This window comes from Eretmochelys imbricata, chromosome 2 (genome assembly GCF_965152235.1).
Source record: "Eretmochelys imbricata isolate rEreImb1 chromosome 2, rEreImb1.hap1, whole genome shotgun sequence".
Classification (NCBI taxonomy): domain Eukaryota; kingdom Metazoa; phylum Chordata; order Testudines; family Cheloniidae; genus Eretmochelys; species Eretmochelys imbricata.
Window position 1 is genome coordinate 155235194 of NC_135573.1, and position 14463 is coordinate 155249656.

General features: G+C 45.9%; 1 protein-coding gene across 3 annotated transcripts in view; it reads right to left on the reverse strand.

Moving 5' to 3' along the window:
* The window catches only part of INVS (inversin), a 215232-nt gene that overhangs the window by 186388 nt on the left and 14381 nt on the right, over nucleotides 1-14463 (reverse strand). For all 3 annotated transcript variants that reach the window (XM_077810860.1, XM_077810858.1, XM_077810859.1), the window contains exon 3: nucleotides 1192-1358. In XM_077810860.1, the coding sequence (XP_077666986.1) occupies nucleotides 1192-1358 (167 nt within the window). The remainder of the gene's footprint in view (nucleotides 1-1191; nucleotides 1359-14463) is intronic.

Below are 14463 nucleotides of genomic sequence, written 5' to 3' on the forward strand. Positions count from 1 at the left end.
ACAATGTAAAACTTTAGAGCCTACAAATCCTCTGGAATGGTGGTCGAAGCATGAAGGGGCAAATGAATGTTTAGCTTATCTGGCACATAAATACCTTGCAATGCCACCTACAAAAGTGCAATGCAAACGCCTGTTCTCACTTTCAGATGACACTGTAAATAAGACGCGAGCAGCACTATCTCCCATAAATGTAAAAAAACTTGTTTGTCTTAGCGATTGGCTGAACAAGAAGTAGGACTGAGTGGATTTGTAGGCTCGAAAGTTTTACATTGTTTTGTTTTTTTGAGTACAGTTATGTAACAAAAAAAATCTATATTTGTAAGTTGCACTTTCACAATAGATTGCACTTCAGTACTTGTATGAGGAACTGAAAAATACTATTTCTTTATTTTTACAGTGCAAATATTTGTAATAAAATAATACAAAGTGAGCATTGTACACTTTGTATTTTATATTGTAATTGAAATCAATATATTTGAAATGTAGAAAAACATCCAAAAATATTTAATAAATTTCAATTGGTATTCTATTGTTTAAAAGTGTGATGAAAAGTGCGATTAATCACAATTAATTTTTTTAATAACGATTTTTTTTTTAGTTAATTGCATGAGTTAACTGCAATTAATCGATAGCCTTAATAAATAGGAAACAAACTGATATAACTGAAGAAGGCACAACAGATATGTAATGAATTTCCTAATACAGTACCTAAATTTCACTTCACGTACTTTAGCTTTTAAGAAATTCTCAGAGTTGCTGCTGGCACTGATAGTTAGTTAACGCACAGTCCTGCAGCCATTCAAGTCAATGACAATACTCCAATACGTATCACTGAATGTAGGAGCAAGCTTACAGAGTCAGAACTTCATTGTTCTGAAATGGACAAGAATTGCTTTCCCTAGAAGGGAACAGTTATTAGAGCAAAGGGCCACTAGATTAGTGGCTAATGAAGTCAACCCTATGTTTAAATCACAAAAAATAGAGAGAATAAAGAGATTAACTGTTGCACAAGCCAAATTCCTAGTAACATTTTCCAAAATACTAACATTTATAGCATGATGGCCTAGAGAACAGTAGAGTCCTTTGAAAATACTGGGTATCATTTACTTAGTTATTTAAGAGTTTCTTAAACTGAATGCCAGTGGCAACATTAGCAGCGCATTAGGTATTAGAGCATTTTTATTTGATTACCTTTTGTGCAGCAAGGTGGAGAGCAGTTCTCTGGCTATGATCAGCTTTATTAATACCTACTCCTGCCTTCAGCAAGGCCTCAGCACAATCTAACCTGTCAGCCAACACACAGTACATGAGTGGAGTCCTCCCAAATTGGTCTTCTTTATTTTTCAGCTCAGGGTTTCCTATAATTATACAAAAGATGATTACTAAAGTTTGCATCACTAAAGCTTAATTAAAGGTAAAATGTAACTATCCATTTGAGAAAGCATGTAATCTGTACAGACAAAACAATCTTTAGTCATAAGTTGCTGCCTCAACAGTAAGTGTTTTAATAGGTTAAAGAGGTACTCACAATTATGAAGGCTACTGTAAAAACAGATCAGTCCCTACTTTTTTTATCCCATCCCATAATAAGGAACAGAAGGAGAAACTGAATGAAACTGGATTTTAACATCAATATTATCATCTATTTCACTGCTCCTCATTTTAGCATAAACAATCAGCTAACATGCTTATCCATCTCTTTTGGATGCAAATACTGGCACAGCATGAGTGAGTCAGCTGGTTGCTGCCAAGAGATGTTGGGATTGGAAACTTGAAGTTCAAGCCCTTCTAAAAAATTCAGATCGCTTCCTTTCCACCCACAATAGGGAGGGAATGAAGATGCATCCCCACAGTGCCAAAAGTCTTAACTGCTTCCTGGGTGTCAAAAACAGAAACCAACCCCCTCCTTCCTGGGTATCAAATGCCCCAAGTATCCTTTACTAAGCTGTCTAAATTGAGCTCCCACCTGACAACTTCTACAATGTAGTTCTGTATCATCAGTATAAAAATCTGCAACACATTAGAAATAGAACATTTGGGAGCAGGATAAAATAAATCATATTTAATATAAAAATAAACCCCCATGGAATACTATACTGATTATATCATGCAACTTCATAACTCCCCCTGTGCTCAGAGCCACAATCCACTGAAAGTTAATGTGGCCATGCAGGGGATTCCTTCCTCCCCCTTAATCATTTGTGCAGCTGCCTGGCAGAAGAACATAACTAGCCCATAATACATATTCAGTCATTCTTGTTTCAGTTTGCAGCATCCTGGGACTACCAATCCCAAACATTCAAAAAACATGAATCGGCCCCCCCAATATAATAGAATTAGTTTTAAAACCATGATATATTTCTATAAAAAAATAAATGATTGGTTATTTTTATTTGCCCTCTGGTTTCTAAGACTTTAAGATTCACGTTTGCAAGTTTTCTCTGCAATCACGAGGGCTAGAAACTTATTTTTTGTAAATGAAAACTAAGATGCTAATATAATCACGACTCCAGAAGCTGGGGCTTTAAGAAAAGAATTAAACCCCATCACACTCTAGACCAGGGGTGGACAAACCTTGGCTCAGGAGCCGCATGTGGCTCTTTTACAGTTGAAGTGCGGCTCACAGAGCCTGCTACGCCCCCACTTTCCCCCAATTCTCCACCTAAAAGACTGGAGCGGGGAGCTAGAGGCTTCTGCCCTGCAGCTGGGTGGTGGAGCTAGAGGCTTCTGCCAGAGACGACTCGTGCTTGCTGAGAGTGGGGGGATAATTTAAAGGTTTGGCTCCCTCCATCAAGAGCTTGAGTCTTGTTCCCCCCAGGCATGCTCCCCCTTACCCTCAGCAGCCCCTCCCTGCAGCTCCCAGGTGTTAGCTCTGCACAGAGGGGCAGCGGCAAACAGCTGGGAGCTGCAGGGAAGGGCTGAAGCTTTCGCTCCACAGGGAGAAGCAGCAGCAAAAGCAGCAGCTCTCCCTATAGCTCCCAGCCTTTTGCTAATGCCTCTCCCCAGGGCTGAATGCAGTCCCCAGCTTGCTGGCTCCAGTAGCTGCTGTGCAGGGAGGGGGCTCTGTGGCACCATGTGACTGAAAGCAGGGCCAGCAAACTCTAGGAAAAATCTGGGGGATGTGGGAGAGGGGGGTATGCAACTCCAAATGGTCCCCCAAGCGTTGCCTCTGACTTCTGCCTAGCAGGGACCTGTTGGGGCTCGAAGCTTCAGCAGGAGAGGGGCTGAAACCCTGAGCTCTCAAACTTTTGAAGATTGTCATATATGGCTTTAGCCACCTCTACTGTAGACAAAATTGCAACAACTGCCACAATGCTTCCAGTCTTCATATTTTACAATTTGTCTTGTCACTGCTGTTAGACAGACATAACTACTGGGTATACTGGCAAGGTCCAATGAGAAGGCCCTGACATGCTACTGGATAGAGGTACATAGAGTCTTGATGGCATTTTGAAACTTTCTTTGGGAAAGAACAGACATTGTAGTGTACCTGTAAACACATCCATACACTTTCCACCCCTAGAGATTCTTGTACAAGTCATACACCAGCCTCTCTAGGTCTCTTCTTAACTGTGCCAAGGACAGGGGTTTTCCCCCCATCATGTCTTCAAGTTAGGAATATCCACATGGCTGCCATAGGGACAACTTCTCCCAGCCAGTTCCGCTCTTCCAAATTTAGGAAGTAGCTGGTTGGAACCACAAAGCACTAGCTCAATCCCTCACCTCTGAAAGGAGGGGAATACCAGACCACCCCGGTTATGGAAATCTACCCTTGGACACTAAAGCCAGGGTCAACAGCATGGGCTTCTTTATGAGTCCCATCCAGCTTGCTCTAGACCCCTTCCTTCACTCTCATTGGTCCCATCATCTGTCTCCTAGGTATTTTTTAAAGGCAAACCTGGAATGGAGTGCTAGGAAGATTCCCCTCACAAATCAAACAGCCTATTCACCTGGTACATATTGTGACAGGGTATACCAGACCCTCTGAGGCCCCCTGACACACCCCGTTCCAGAAAAGGGCAGTGGAGAGGGTCCTTCAAGCTGCCTAGAGTGGCAGTGTGGGACACAGCCAATCAGAGCCCAAGAGGTCAGTATAAGAAGAGATGCAAGGCCAGAGTAAGGCCAGTTCCTTGCTGGAGATGGAGGAGCATGGATGGTGTGTGGCTGGCTGAGGGAGCTGCAGGAAGCCGGAGAGGGATAGGGAATGGGAACGAGCGCTGGTTGCTGGGCCTCCAGTAGGACAAGGCCCTGAGGTAAGGCTGAAGATGGCACAGGGCTGTGGGGAAGCGGCCCAGGGAATTAAAGCAGCAGCATGACTTAGATAAAAGGACACAGTAGGTAGTTTCTATCTACAGGGTTGCTGGGCTGGTACCTGGAGTAGTGGATGGGGCCAGATCTCTCCCTTCCCCCTCATTAGCCACTGGGGGAAGTGGCCTGGACATTGAAGCACCCCAGAGGGGGAACTGAATTATAGTGGCCCAACTGGAGAGCTGCAGCCAGAAAGGCCCTAAAAGTCTGAAGACATAGTCTCCAGGGAGGGAGCCCTGGGGCACCGTTCTATCCCAGAGCAGAGACAACTTAAGGGAGATGTTACGGAGAGCACTGAGAGAGACTACTGTTGGACTTGTACCCTGGAAGGGGTTTTGCTTGTCTCTCAGAGACAGACTGTATGTGACTTGGCCAGAGGGCTGAGTCACAAAGACCCACCACAGAGTGAGTGTGCAGGAGCCTGCACTCAGCCAAGTGGGTGCTTGTGAGAGGTGAGTGCGCCCTGCTACATGTATAAAAATTAAACTTCTTTTTGAATCCCCCTCTTTTTCTCCCTTCAGGGCAACCAAGCACAATGTCAGACTTTGTACAGGCATGATTCAGCACCATACCAAAAGATTATTTATTGCTCCATTTAGTCCATTGCCTCACCCTTGTGCTCTACTTTATCACCTACTGAGAACATATGATTTGATATGAAGTAGTTATTTACAGACTCAAAGTAATGGTAACTAACCAGAGTACTTAGTTAACTCCTGGTATTTACCTTGTTTGTGATAGACAAGAGACCACAAAATGCAATGCCATCTGCTGTGGAATTACCTCCTGCAGTTCTCTGTCCTCTCTATTCTTGGACACTCTGTCAGAGTTTCCAGTAAGTCTGAGAGCCTCCTAATTAGAGCTGGAGAACTAATTGATTTTTTGGTTCACTGGCAGGTTTAAAAAAAAGATGGGGGTGGAGGGGAAATTCGATTCAACCTGAACCAAAAAGAGAGGTTACCTACCTAGTACAATAACTGGAATTCTTCAAGATGTTGTCTCTCTATGGGTGCTCCACATCAGGTAGTGTGCATACCCATGCAGTCTTGATTGGAGATCTTTGTGAATAGCAGCCACACCTGTGCCCTACACAGCCTTGTACTCCAGTACAAGGGTGCATAGAGAGTGATGGACCCACTGCAGTTCCAGTTCCTTCTCAACCATGAAGACCAGAGACAAGGACTCCAAAGGAGAGGGGAAGTGGATCAACCACAGAGGCAAAACAGCTACTCTAGCAACTATACAAGCTAAGTAACCTCTCCTTCTTTGAGTTATTGTCCCAATGGGTGCTCCCTATAAGATTCCCAAACAGTACCCTCAATTACAGAGGAAGATATTGAGAAGATAGATTCAGTAGAGCATAGAACAGCTTCACCAAAGGCCACATCAGCCCTAGTCCATACATGATAGTGTAGTGCTGGGAAAATGTGTGCAAAGAGCTGGAAATGAAGTCCTGGAAATGGGTGCCCCAACCTAGAAGGTAGGTCTCTGTGGTGGTAATCTTTGTAGGAGAAGGATGTGAAAAGGGAACTCCCACACAGTACTTTCAATGATCTTTCCACTGGTTTAGGGAGCAGAGAACCCTCCAAGGTACTGCCACCAGTTTGAGCGTTTGTGCTTGCTAGGGGATGCAGAAAGAACTGAGCCAGCCTTGCATGTAGTGTTACTGATGTACAGGCTCCCACGTGGTCTAGGAGCAAAAGGTCAGCTCTTGCCGTTGGTTGAGGATTCTGTTGTAGTGTGGAAATAAGGCTGGACACTATAGCAAATTCATCCATGGACAGGTACGCTCTGGCAGACATGGAGTCCAGTATGGCTCGGATGAAGTCTATTAGTTGTAGAGGAGCGAGCAGACTTTTCTCACATTGAGTCAGGGGCCCAGAGAGTAGAAGAGGAATAAGTGCCTTATTTGCTTCCAAATGCACCTCAAGAAAGAAGCAATCCTTGAGGAGCCAGTCATCAAGATGGGGGAAGAAAATTATTCCCATCTGACAAAGATTGGCTGCAATGGCTGATAGGACCTTTGTGAAGACACTTGGGGCAGCTGAAAAGCCAAAGGGCAGGACATGGTACTGATAATGGTCCTTGCCAATGATGAATCATAGGAAGCACCTGGGGGAAGTTCCATGAAAGTACGCATCCTGGAGGCAGAGGCAATGAACCACTCACCCGGACCCAAATATGGAATTATTGGTACCATGGTCACCATCCTAAACTGCTCAGTGAGGACAAAGGTGTTTAAAGCCTTGAGATCAAAAATCGGCCTCTACCTTTTTTTTCTTGGGAACCCAGAAGTACCTGGAGTAGAATCCTTTCCTGATGGAAATCCATTGGAATGGGTTTGATCACCCCAGAAGCAGAAGAGCTTGTATCATCTGTCATAAGAGACCCTTGTGAGAAGACTCCCTGAAAAAAGGATGGGGATGGTATGCGAAGGAGGGATGGAGCTGAACTGGACAGCCCAATGAAACTCTCTCTTGGATTCATCTCTCTGAGATAATGAGCTCCCAGGAAGTACAAAATGAGAGGAAGTCCTCATAAAGGAGTGGGCTGGTACAGCAAAGGATCCAGAAAACAGATGATTCACAATGCTCAACCAATAGGTCAAAACAATTGCTTAGAGGAAGTTGCCTACTGAGATCATACTGTAAAGGATGGCCCCTGATTAGGAAATCTGGACCTCTTTCTGGAGGTTTGGCAGTGGACTGGGAGAGGCAATTGAGCTATCTGTGGCTTACAGTATTTATTCTTTGTCACAGGTGTATAGATGCCAAGGGATCACAAAGTTGCCCTGGAATCTTTGAATGAGTGGAGGGATCCATCTATGGCATCAATGAAAGGCTTAGGCCCTTAAAACGGAAGGTCCTCCAGAATATTCTGTCCTTCCAGGGGAGGACAAAGGATTGCAACCATGATACTTGACGCATGACTACAGTAGTGGCCAGAGAGTGCAAAGCTTTGTCCACTACATCAAGTGAAACCTGAAGGGAAATCTTAGCAATCACCTGGCCTTCTGTGATCAGAGCTTGAAACTGCTTCCTCTGGTTTTGAAGCAAATGATCAATAAAATGAGAATTTGGAGCAATTTGTGGAGTTATATTTTGCTGTCAAGTCCTGTCAAGACATGACCACTCTGAATTGCACGGCAGCTAAAGAATAGCTTTTATGGCTGGGAAGGTCCCAGTGCTTAAGCTCTTGGTTGGAGGGTGTTGATCTAGACCAATATTTCTTTTATTGACAGCACTGATGATCAAAGAGTTAGAGGTAAGGTGGGAGAAAAGTTACTCTGAACCCTTGGGCAGTGCATACTAATTTTTATCACCCCATTGACAAGTAGGTAGAATGGTTGCTGGTGTTTGCAACACTGTGCAGGCTTGCAATAAGCAGTCACTGACTAACAATCTTGCCCTGAGAAGAGGACTAGAAGATATCCAGAAAGGAGTGCTGAAATTCTTGTATTTCCTCCCAATGGACATACAAGGCTTCTGCAATCCTTTTTATAGGATCATAGAATATCAGGGTTGGAAGGGACCTCAGGAGGTCATCTAGTCCAACCCCCTGCTCAAAGCAGGACCAATCCCCAATTTTTGCCCCAGATACCTAAATGGCCCCCTCAAGGATTGAACTCACAACCCTGGGTTTAGCAGGCCAATGCTCAAACCACTGAGCTATCCCTCCCACCTAGATTTGAGGTCCTGAAAGGTCTTGCAATATCTGAGTAGGAAGGCGGAGGAGGAGGAAGGGGGGGCACCATAACTGCTTCATCTGCTGAGGAGGAAGATTTATTGGATAGTGGTGTCTCCTCTATGCCTCACTCTTACTCTTGTGAACGCTCACCCTGAGGAAGAGGGTCCCGAGGTTCAGTGGCTGATGGTTTTGACATGTCCACTTACAGACATCAGAGTCCAAGGAAGTGTCCTCTCTTGTGTCTATTGGGAGGCGTTACAGGTGTCCATATCAAAGACTAAGGAAGGAGTTGTAACTGCATTGATATTAGAGGCAGAGTCTTCATGAGATCATGTGGTAGCACTGGAAGACAGGCCAGATCCAGAGGGACTGTCAGTACTGGCAAGAAAACCTTTTGAGTATCCCTTGACAGAGGGGATTTGGGTTCTTCCAGAAAACAAAGATCCTCATTGAAGAGGAAGCTGGGCAGTACCAGTGAGTTTGGGAGTGACCATGTCAAGTAGTACTGGGGACTGTACTGATGGATGATATGGGCACTCCTTGCCATGACTTGATGAGGACTGTACTGAGGATGATTTTGATGGAGTCGTTGCTTGTTGAGGAGTCCTTGAGTTTAGAAGTCTCCACTTCCAGTACCGCTGCAGGTGCTGCTTAGGGTTGCTTGCTCTCAGTATTGGAAGTCTTTTTGGGTAGTCTCAGTACCAGAGGACATACCCATACTGTACAGGGACATAAGGTCTCCTTGTTCCCTGACTTTAAAGGTGATTTTTTTTTTCCTCTCCCTTCTCTTGTGCACTCTCTGGGGAACAGGTCTCTGGTGTGGGTCCCTCTCCATCTCTCCTGTCTGGGAGACCCAAGTTTCAAATCCCTGCTCCATTGACTATTTATATATAGTTGAACAGGAGAGACTGAGTTACACCACACCAGAATATCCTACAACCCAGTCCAGGGGTCGGCAACCTTTCAGAAGTGGCGTGCCGAGCCTTCATTTATTCACTTTAATTTAAGGTTTTGCGTGCCAGTAATACATTCTAACATTTTTTAGAAGGTGTCTCTCTATAAGTCTATATAACTAAACTATCATCATATGTAAACAAGGTTTTCAAAATGTTTAAGAAGCTTCATTTAAAATTAAATTAAAATGCTGATCTTATGCCGCCAGCCCGCTCACAGCCTGGGGTTCCGTTCACCTAGGCCGGCAGCAGGCTGAGCAGGGCCTGCGGCCAGGACCCCAGCTGGCAAGGGGCCGGCAGCCAGAACCCCAGACTGGCAGCAGGCTGAGCGGGGCCAGCGGCCAGTACCCCAGATCGGAAGTGCACTGAGCAGCTCAGCCTGCTGCCACTCAGCCTGCTGCCAGTCTGGGGTTCTGTCCACCAGCTCTTGCCAGCCAGGGTCCCAGCTGCTGGCCCCACTCAGCCCTGCCCACATAGAGTAGGTACCTACCTTCTCCCTGGTTCTAACCCATTCTCTTTCTCTCTCTCTGCACTGAGCTGAGGGTGGGGGTGCACTGAGCACAGGGCTGGGGGGTGAAGGAGCAGGCTGGGGGTTGGGGTGCAGGGTCTGGCCAGGAGCTAGAATGGGGGAGGGGGCTCACGGTTGGGGCAGGAGTGCTTACCTGGGCAGCTCCCATTTGGTGTGAGGGGTGCAGGAGCTCCAATTTGGTGCTCAGGGTGCAGGTGGGAATGTGGGGCATGCAGGAGTCAGGGCATGGGGTGGGGGGGCTGGGTATGTGGTGGGGGTGCCAGGGGTCAGGGCAGAGGGCTGGGGGTGTGGGCTAGGGTCATGGGGGTGCTCCCAGCTTCCTGCCTAGAGCGGCTCACGGCAGCGGGCTGGAGGAGATAAACCCTGATTTCACCCCCCTTCCCCAAAGCCCTGTCCCCACCTCATCTCCGCCTCCTCCCCGGAGCAGCGGCTCTGCTTCTCCCCCTCCCTCACAAGGGCCATCAGCTGATCGGGGGCAGAGAGAGGAGGAGGGGCAGGAACTCAGCATGCTGGGGGAAGAGGCGGGGGAGGGGGAATTTGCCTGCACTGCAGCAGCAGCTGGCAGGACCAAGCTTCTTCACCCTGCGCCGGCAGGGGGTGGAGAAGAGCGGGCTGGGGCGGGCAGGATTTTTAATGGCACGCTGCTGCCTGCCGGGGTCCTGGCCCCAGCCCTGCTCAGCCCGGTGCCAGCCTGGGTTCAGCAGAGGGCTGAGTGGGGCCGGTGGCTGGGACCTGGCAGGCAGCAGCATGCCATTAAAAACTGGCACACGTGCTATAGGTTGCCAACCCCTGGCCCAGTGGTTAAAGCAGTGTCCCATGTTAGAGACACAGATCTAATCTCTGTTCCATATGAGACACAGGAAGGAATTGAACAGGGTCTCCCACATCCCATGTGAATGCCCTAACACTTAAGGACAACTGGAGGGCTGAAATCTCAGGAGAACATTTTGTCTAAGGCTATGTCTACATTAGCACTTTTGTCAGGAAAAATTTTGTTGGCCAGGGGTGTGGAGAAAAAACAACAACACACTTCTGACCGACATAAGTTTCAACGATAGAAGCGCCAGTTTGGACAGCATTATGTTGGTGGCTCTCCTGCCTATATAGCTACCACCACTCATTGGGGGTGGATTAATTATGCCAACGGAAGAGCTTCCTGCCATCAGCATAGAGTGGCTACACAGGAGATTTACAGCAGCGCAGCTGAAACAGTACAGCTGTGTCACGGTAAGGTCTCTAAACTTGCATGCAATATAGGTGTAGCCTGGGATGCTGCATGATTAAGCAAGAGGCCATGAGTCCAAATTCTAGTGTAGACATAGCCTAAATTTTTCAGCAGGGAAGGGGCTTGGAGAGTGGAAAATTCCTAAAGGCAGAACAAAGAAACCAAAGTGTTGATGACAAGCTTTAAAGCCACAAAGGCTTGGTGAACAGAGAGAGACAGAATATTTTGGTCAGGCAAGAGGGGCATGCTTTCATAGTGGAGGAGGTACCACCCCATTTTGTAAATGGCACCTAAATTAAAATTGTCAAACTATGTGGTAAATTTGTGTCAACATCGCAAATAGTTTCAGGTTGACCAAAACCATACTCTTTCAGCAAATAAACTATTAATCCAGAACATTTTGTCCAGCTCTACTTCTGATCAAACTACTTCTGGCATTGGTCAAGCTAGCCATTCATCCGTTCAGGAAGCTGAAATTAGCAAGGGGAGGTCTCTTCAACTGAGAAGCTAAGTTTAATATAAACAACTTAGATTTTTTTTTTGTAATGTTGAGTCTGTCTGTAACCTTCCCTAGACACCTACCTATAATCTTGCTGCATCGGCCTAGTATGATGCTGATGACTACGCTCAATGCCCACAAAAAACTCACCCTTGGCCTTGTCTCATCCATCCCTGAAATAAGAGGGCTGATGCACAAAACAGTTCTTTCTGATTTTGGTTGGATTGGAATGTCCATAATTGTCTTTTGTGTGGTATGTCAGCCAACAGCATGAAGTACAGATGCACAAAAATAATTAATTAAAAATAGAACCTTGCTAATTTACACTAATGACTGAGAGAACTGTTGCAATTTACTGAATTTTGAAAATTAGACTAAGCAGGCAATATAAAAGCAAGAATAATGCACTGCAAAAAGTACTTTGGTCCTTTAATTTTAGAAGTGTAGTTTAGTTTTAAAAATAGGAGATTTTTTTAATACCCTAATATTCTACAGAATTTTTTTGCAAAATGAAATTAAGTCAAAACAAGACTTCACTGCAACACTTTGCTATTAAGGGGTACCTTTTTAGCCCTGGCCTATACTTGTGTACATGCAATTCTTCATCTGTACAAACACAGGCCCCAAACGCCTGGGTGAGAATTCTGCCCTGAATTGTTCTTGCAAAGTGCAGAGAAACTGATGTTTTGTGTGCATTTTATTTATTTAGATGTAAATAATTATAAGACACCAACAAGAGTTCTAGGTGCCTTAACACTTAATTTTATAGCATACTACATCTAACAGCATGAAAAGAGGTTATTAGCGAGGTTCTATTATAAATTATTTTTAAATGTTAGGATTAGTGCTACTCAAAGGGGTGTTTTTTTGTTTAAATTAAGCCCTAGTTATACATGTAGCTGGTCTTTGATAAAGAAAATAAACTAGAATCTAACAGTTACCATCCACATTAGTTACATACACTACACAGGTGTTTTAAAAAAGTAATGAATTCTAATTGTTTTAGGTGATACACTTTCCAATTTTAGGGAAGCCAACAAATATATATGTTCTTTAATGTGTAAAGTAAATTAGAATGCCATCTTATTTTCCTCATGGCTTCTAGGCTTACAATGTTTGTTCATTGCTGCTCAAGGTGATAAGTTGTAGTGTTCAGTAGCAGTATTAGAAAGCAATAAGTAGAAATGGGTATTGTCACTTGTTCACCTAATTATTTTATGTGGTCATTAATCTGGGACTTCAGTCAGGGTGTAATAGTTATGCTAATGATAAACAATGGGAACCAAAACTGAAGGTGCAGTTCTTCCTTGGCTCTTAAAAGCTTTTCTTAAGTTCTCACTTCATAGTTTTACATGAATTTCATCACACACTGGGTACAGTTTGTAAAAGAAATGTTCTTCTCTCTCAAAAAGACTATGGAGCTGGAAGCCAGGAGGCAGAGTGAGGAGGCAGAGCTGGAGCAACAGAACCTTGATGACCAGGACAAATGCAGGCCTCTTGAAAAAGAGAAGAGGGTCAGGTCACATCCATGGACTGAAGACAGCAGAAATAAGGGTGTGCCTGATGTGTGTATGATGGACCCCATCACCCTGCCTGGAGCCTGAGTCATCATGGACACTAAAGGTTGTTCTGAGATTCTGACTGTGGGAACGTGGGAAATTATTTTTCTTGATGTGGTGTTTTCTGTAATGAGGCAACAAGGGTTAAATCCCAAGGGCACACGTAGAAGCCTGTCATGGCCAGACTCAGTGGTCGAGATAGCAAGCTCACTGTCTACCCTCGCCAGGGAAACTGAGACAGTGTTAAGTGTGTCTGGCCCAGTTAAAAGGTGCTGTGGCCCAGAATCTGCTGGGAGTAGTGAGTCACTCATACAGTTAAGAAATGCTTTGGACCAGAACTCCACTGGGGGGCAGGGAAGGTTGGCGAGTGCAGTAACACAGTGGTACAGCTAGGAAATGGTGTTTACTAGTTTGTTCAGCAGCTGCATAAATTAATACATTAAAAAATAGTTCCTATGGCAACTTCCACTTTGCTACCTTGTATGTTTACTTTACCACAGTCTCTTTCTTTACATTGGTACTTAACAAATATCTAGATTATGTTCTGTACAGGATACAGAAGAGATGGTACCATGCTCCCAAGCATTTTACAGTTTGGATTATGATCACGTAACACTAGGAAACATGAAACAGTAGTCAACATAAGGCTGCGAGTCTGTAACAGCGACTCTCCGTTACTTTTGCAGCTGCTGGTGCTGGCTCAGGGGCTGCCCGAGCTGGGCAGCCCCTAAGCCACCAACAGCAGTTTGGGTGAGTAGGAGTGGGGGTGCTTACCTCTGAGTGGGGGGCTCCCCAGCTCCCATGACCCTGCAGCTCCTAGGCGGCGAAGCAGCTGCGGGGGGGGGGGGGGGGGGGGGAGGCTTCACGCTGCTCCAACCCATAGGCCCCCAACCCCCACAGCTCCCATTGGCTGGGATTCCCAGCCAATGGGAACTGCAGCAGCCAGCACTTGTGGTGGGAGCAGCACGCCAAGCCCCCTGACCCCTCAGGTGCTAGGAGCTGCAGGGACACAGAGCCGGGTAGGGAGCCCCGCCAACAACCCCTCTCCGTCCCTCCCCCCACCAGCAAGGGTCCTGGCCACACACTACGGCCTGACACCACCCCCCCCCCACAGGAACAGCAGGGCTCCCAGGCCGTGCTGTCCAGCCCCCTGCCCCATCAGTGGGGTCCCCAAGGCCACTTCCCCAGCACCCATGGTGCCCCTGGACTGCCCCCCTGCCAGTACCTGCAGCTCCCGCCCAAGTTTCAGTCACAGATATTTTTAGTAAGTCACGGATAGGTCACAAGCAGTAAACATAAATTCAGGTCACAGGCCATGAATTTATGTTTACTGCTTGTGACCTGTCCGTGACTTTTACTAAAAATACCCGTTACTAAAAGTTAATCTTAAATATAACTAAATAATGTATAGTTAAGGCTACATTTTAGTCACGAACTATACATTATTTAGTTATATTTAAGACTAACTTTTAGTCACGGGTATTTTTAGTAAAAATCATAGACAGTAAAACAAATTCACGGCCCGTGACCTATCCATAACTTGTACTATACTCCTGACTAAATCTGGGGAGTGCCACGGGTGCTTGTGGGGGGCACCACAGGTGACAACCGGGGGGACACCACAGATGGTGGGGGGCACAAGTGCTCGGGTGGGGTGGGGGTTGACAGGGCTGGCAGGCTCCCTACGCAGCTTCTCAGAAGTA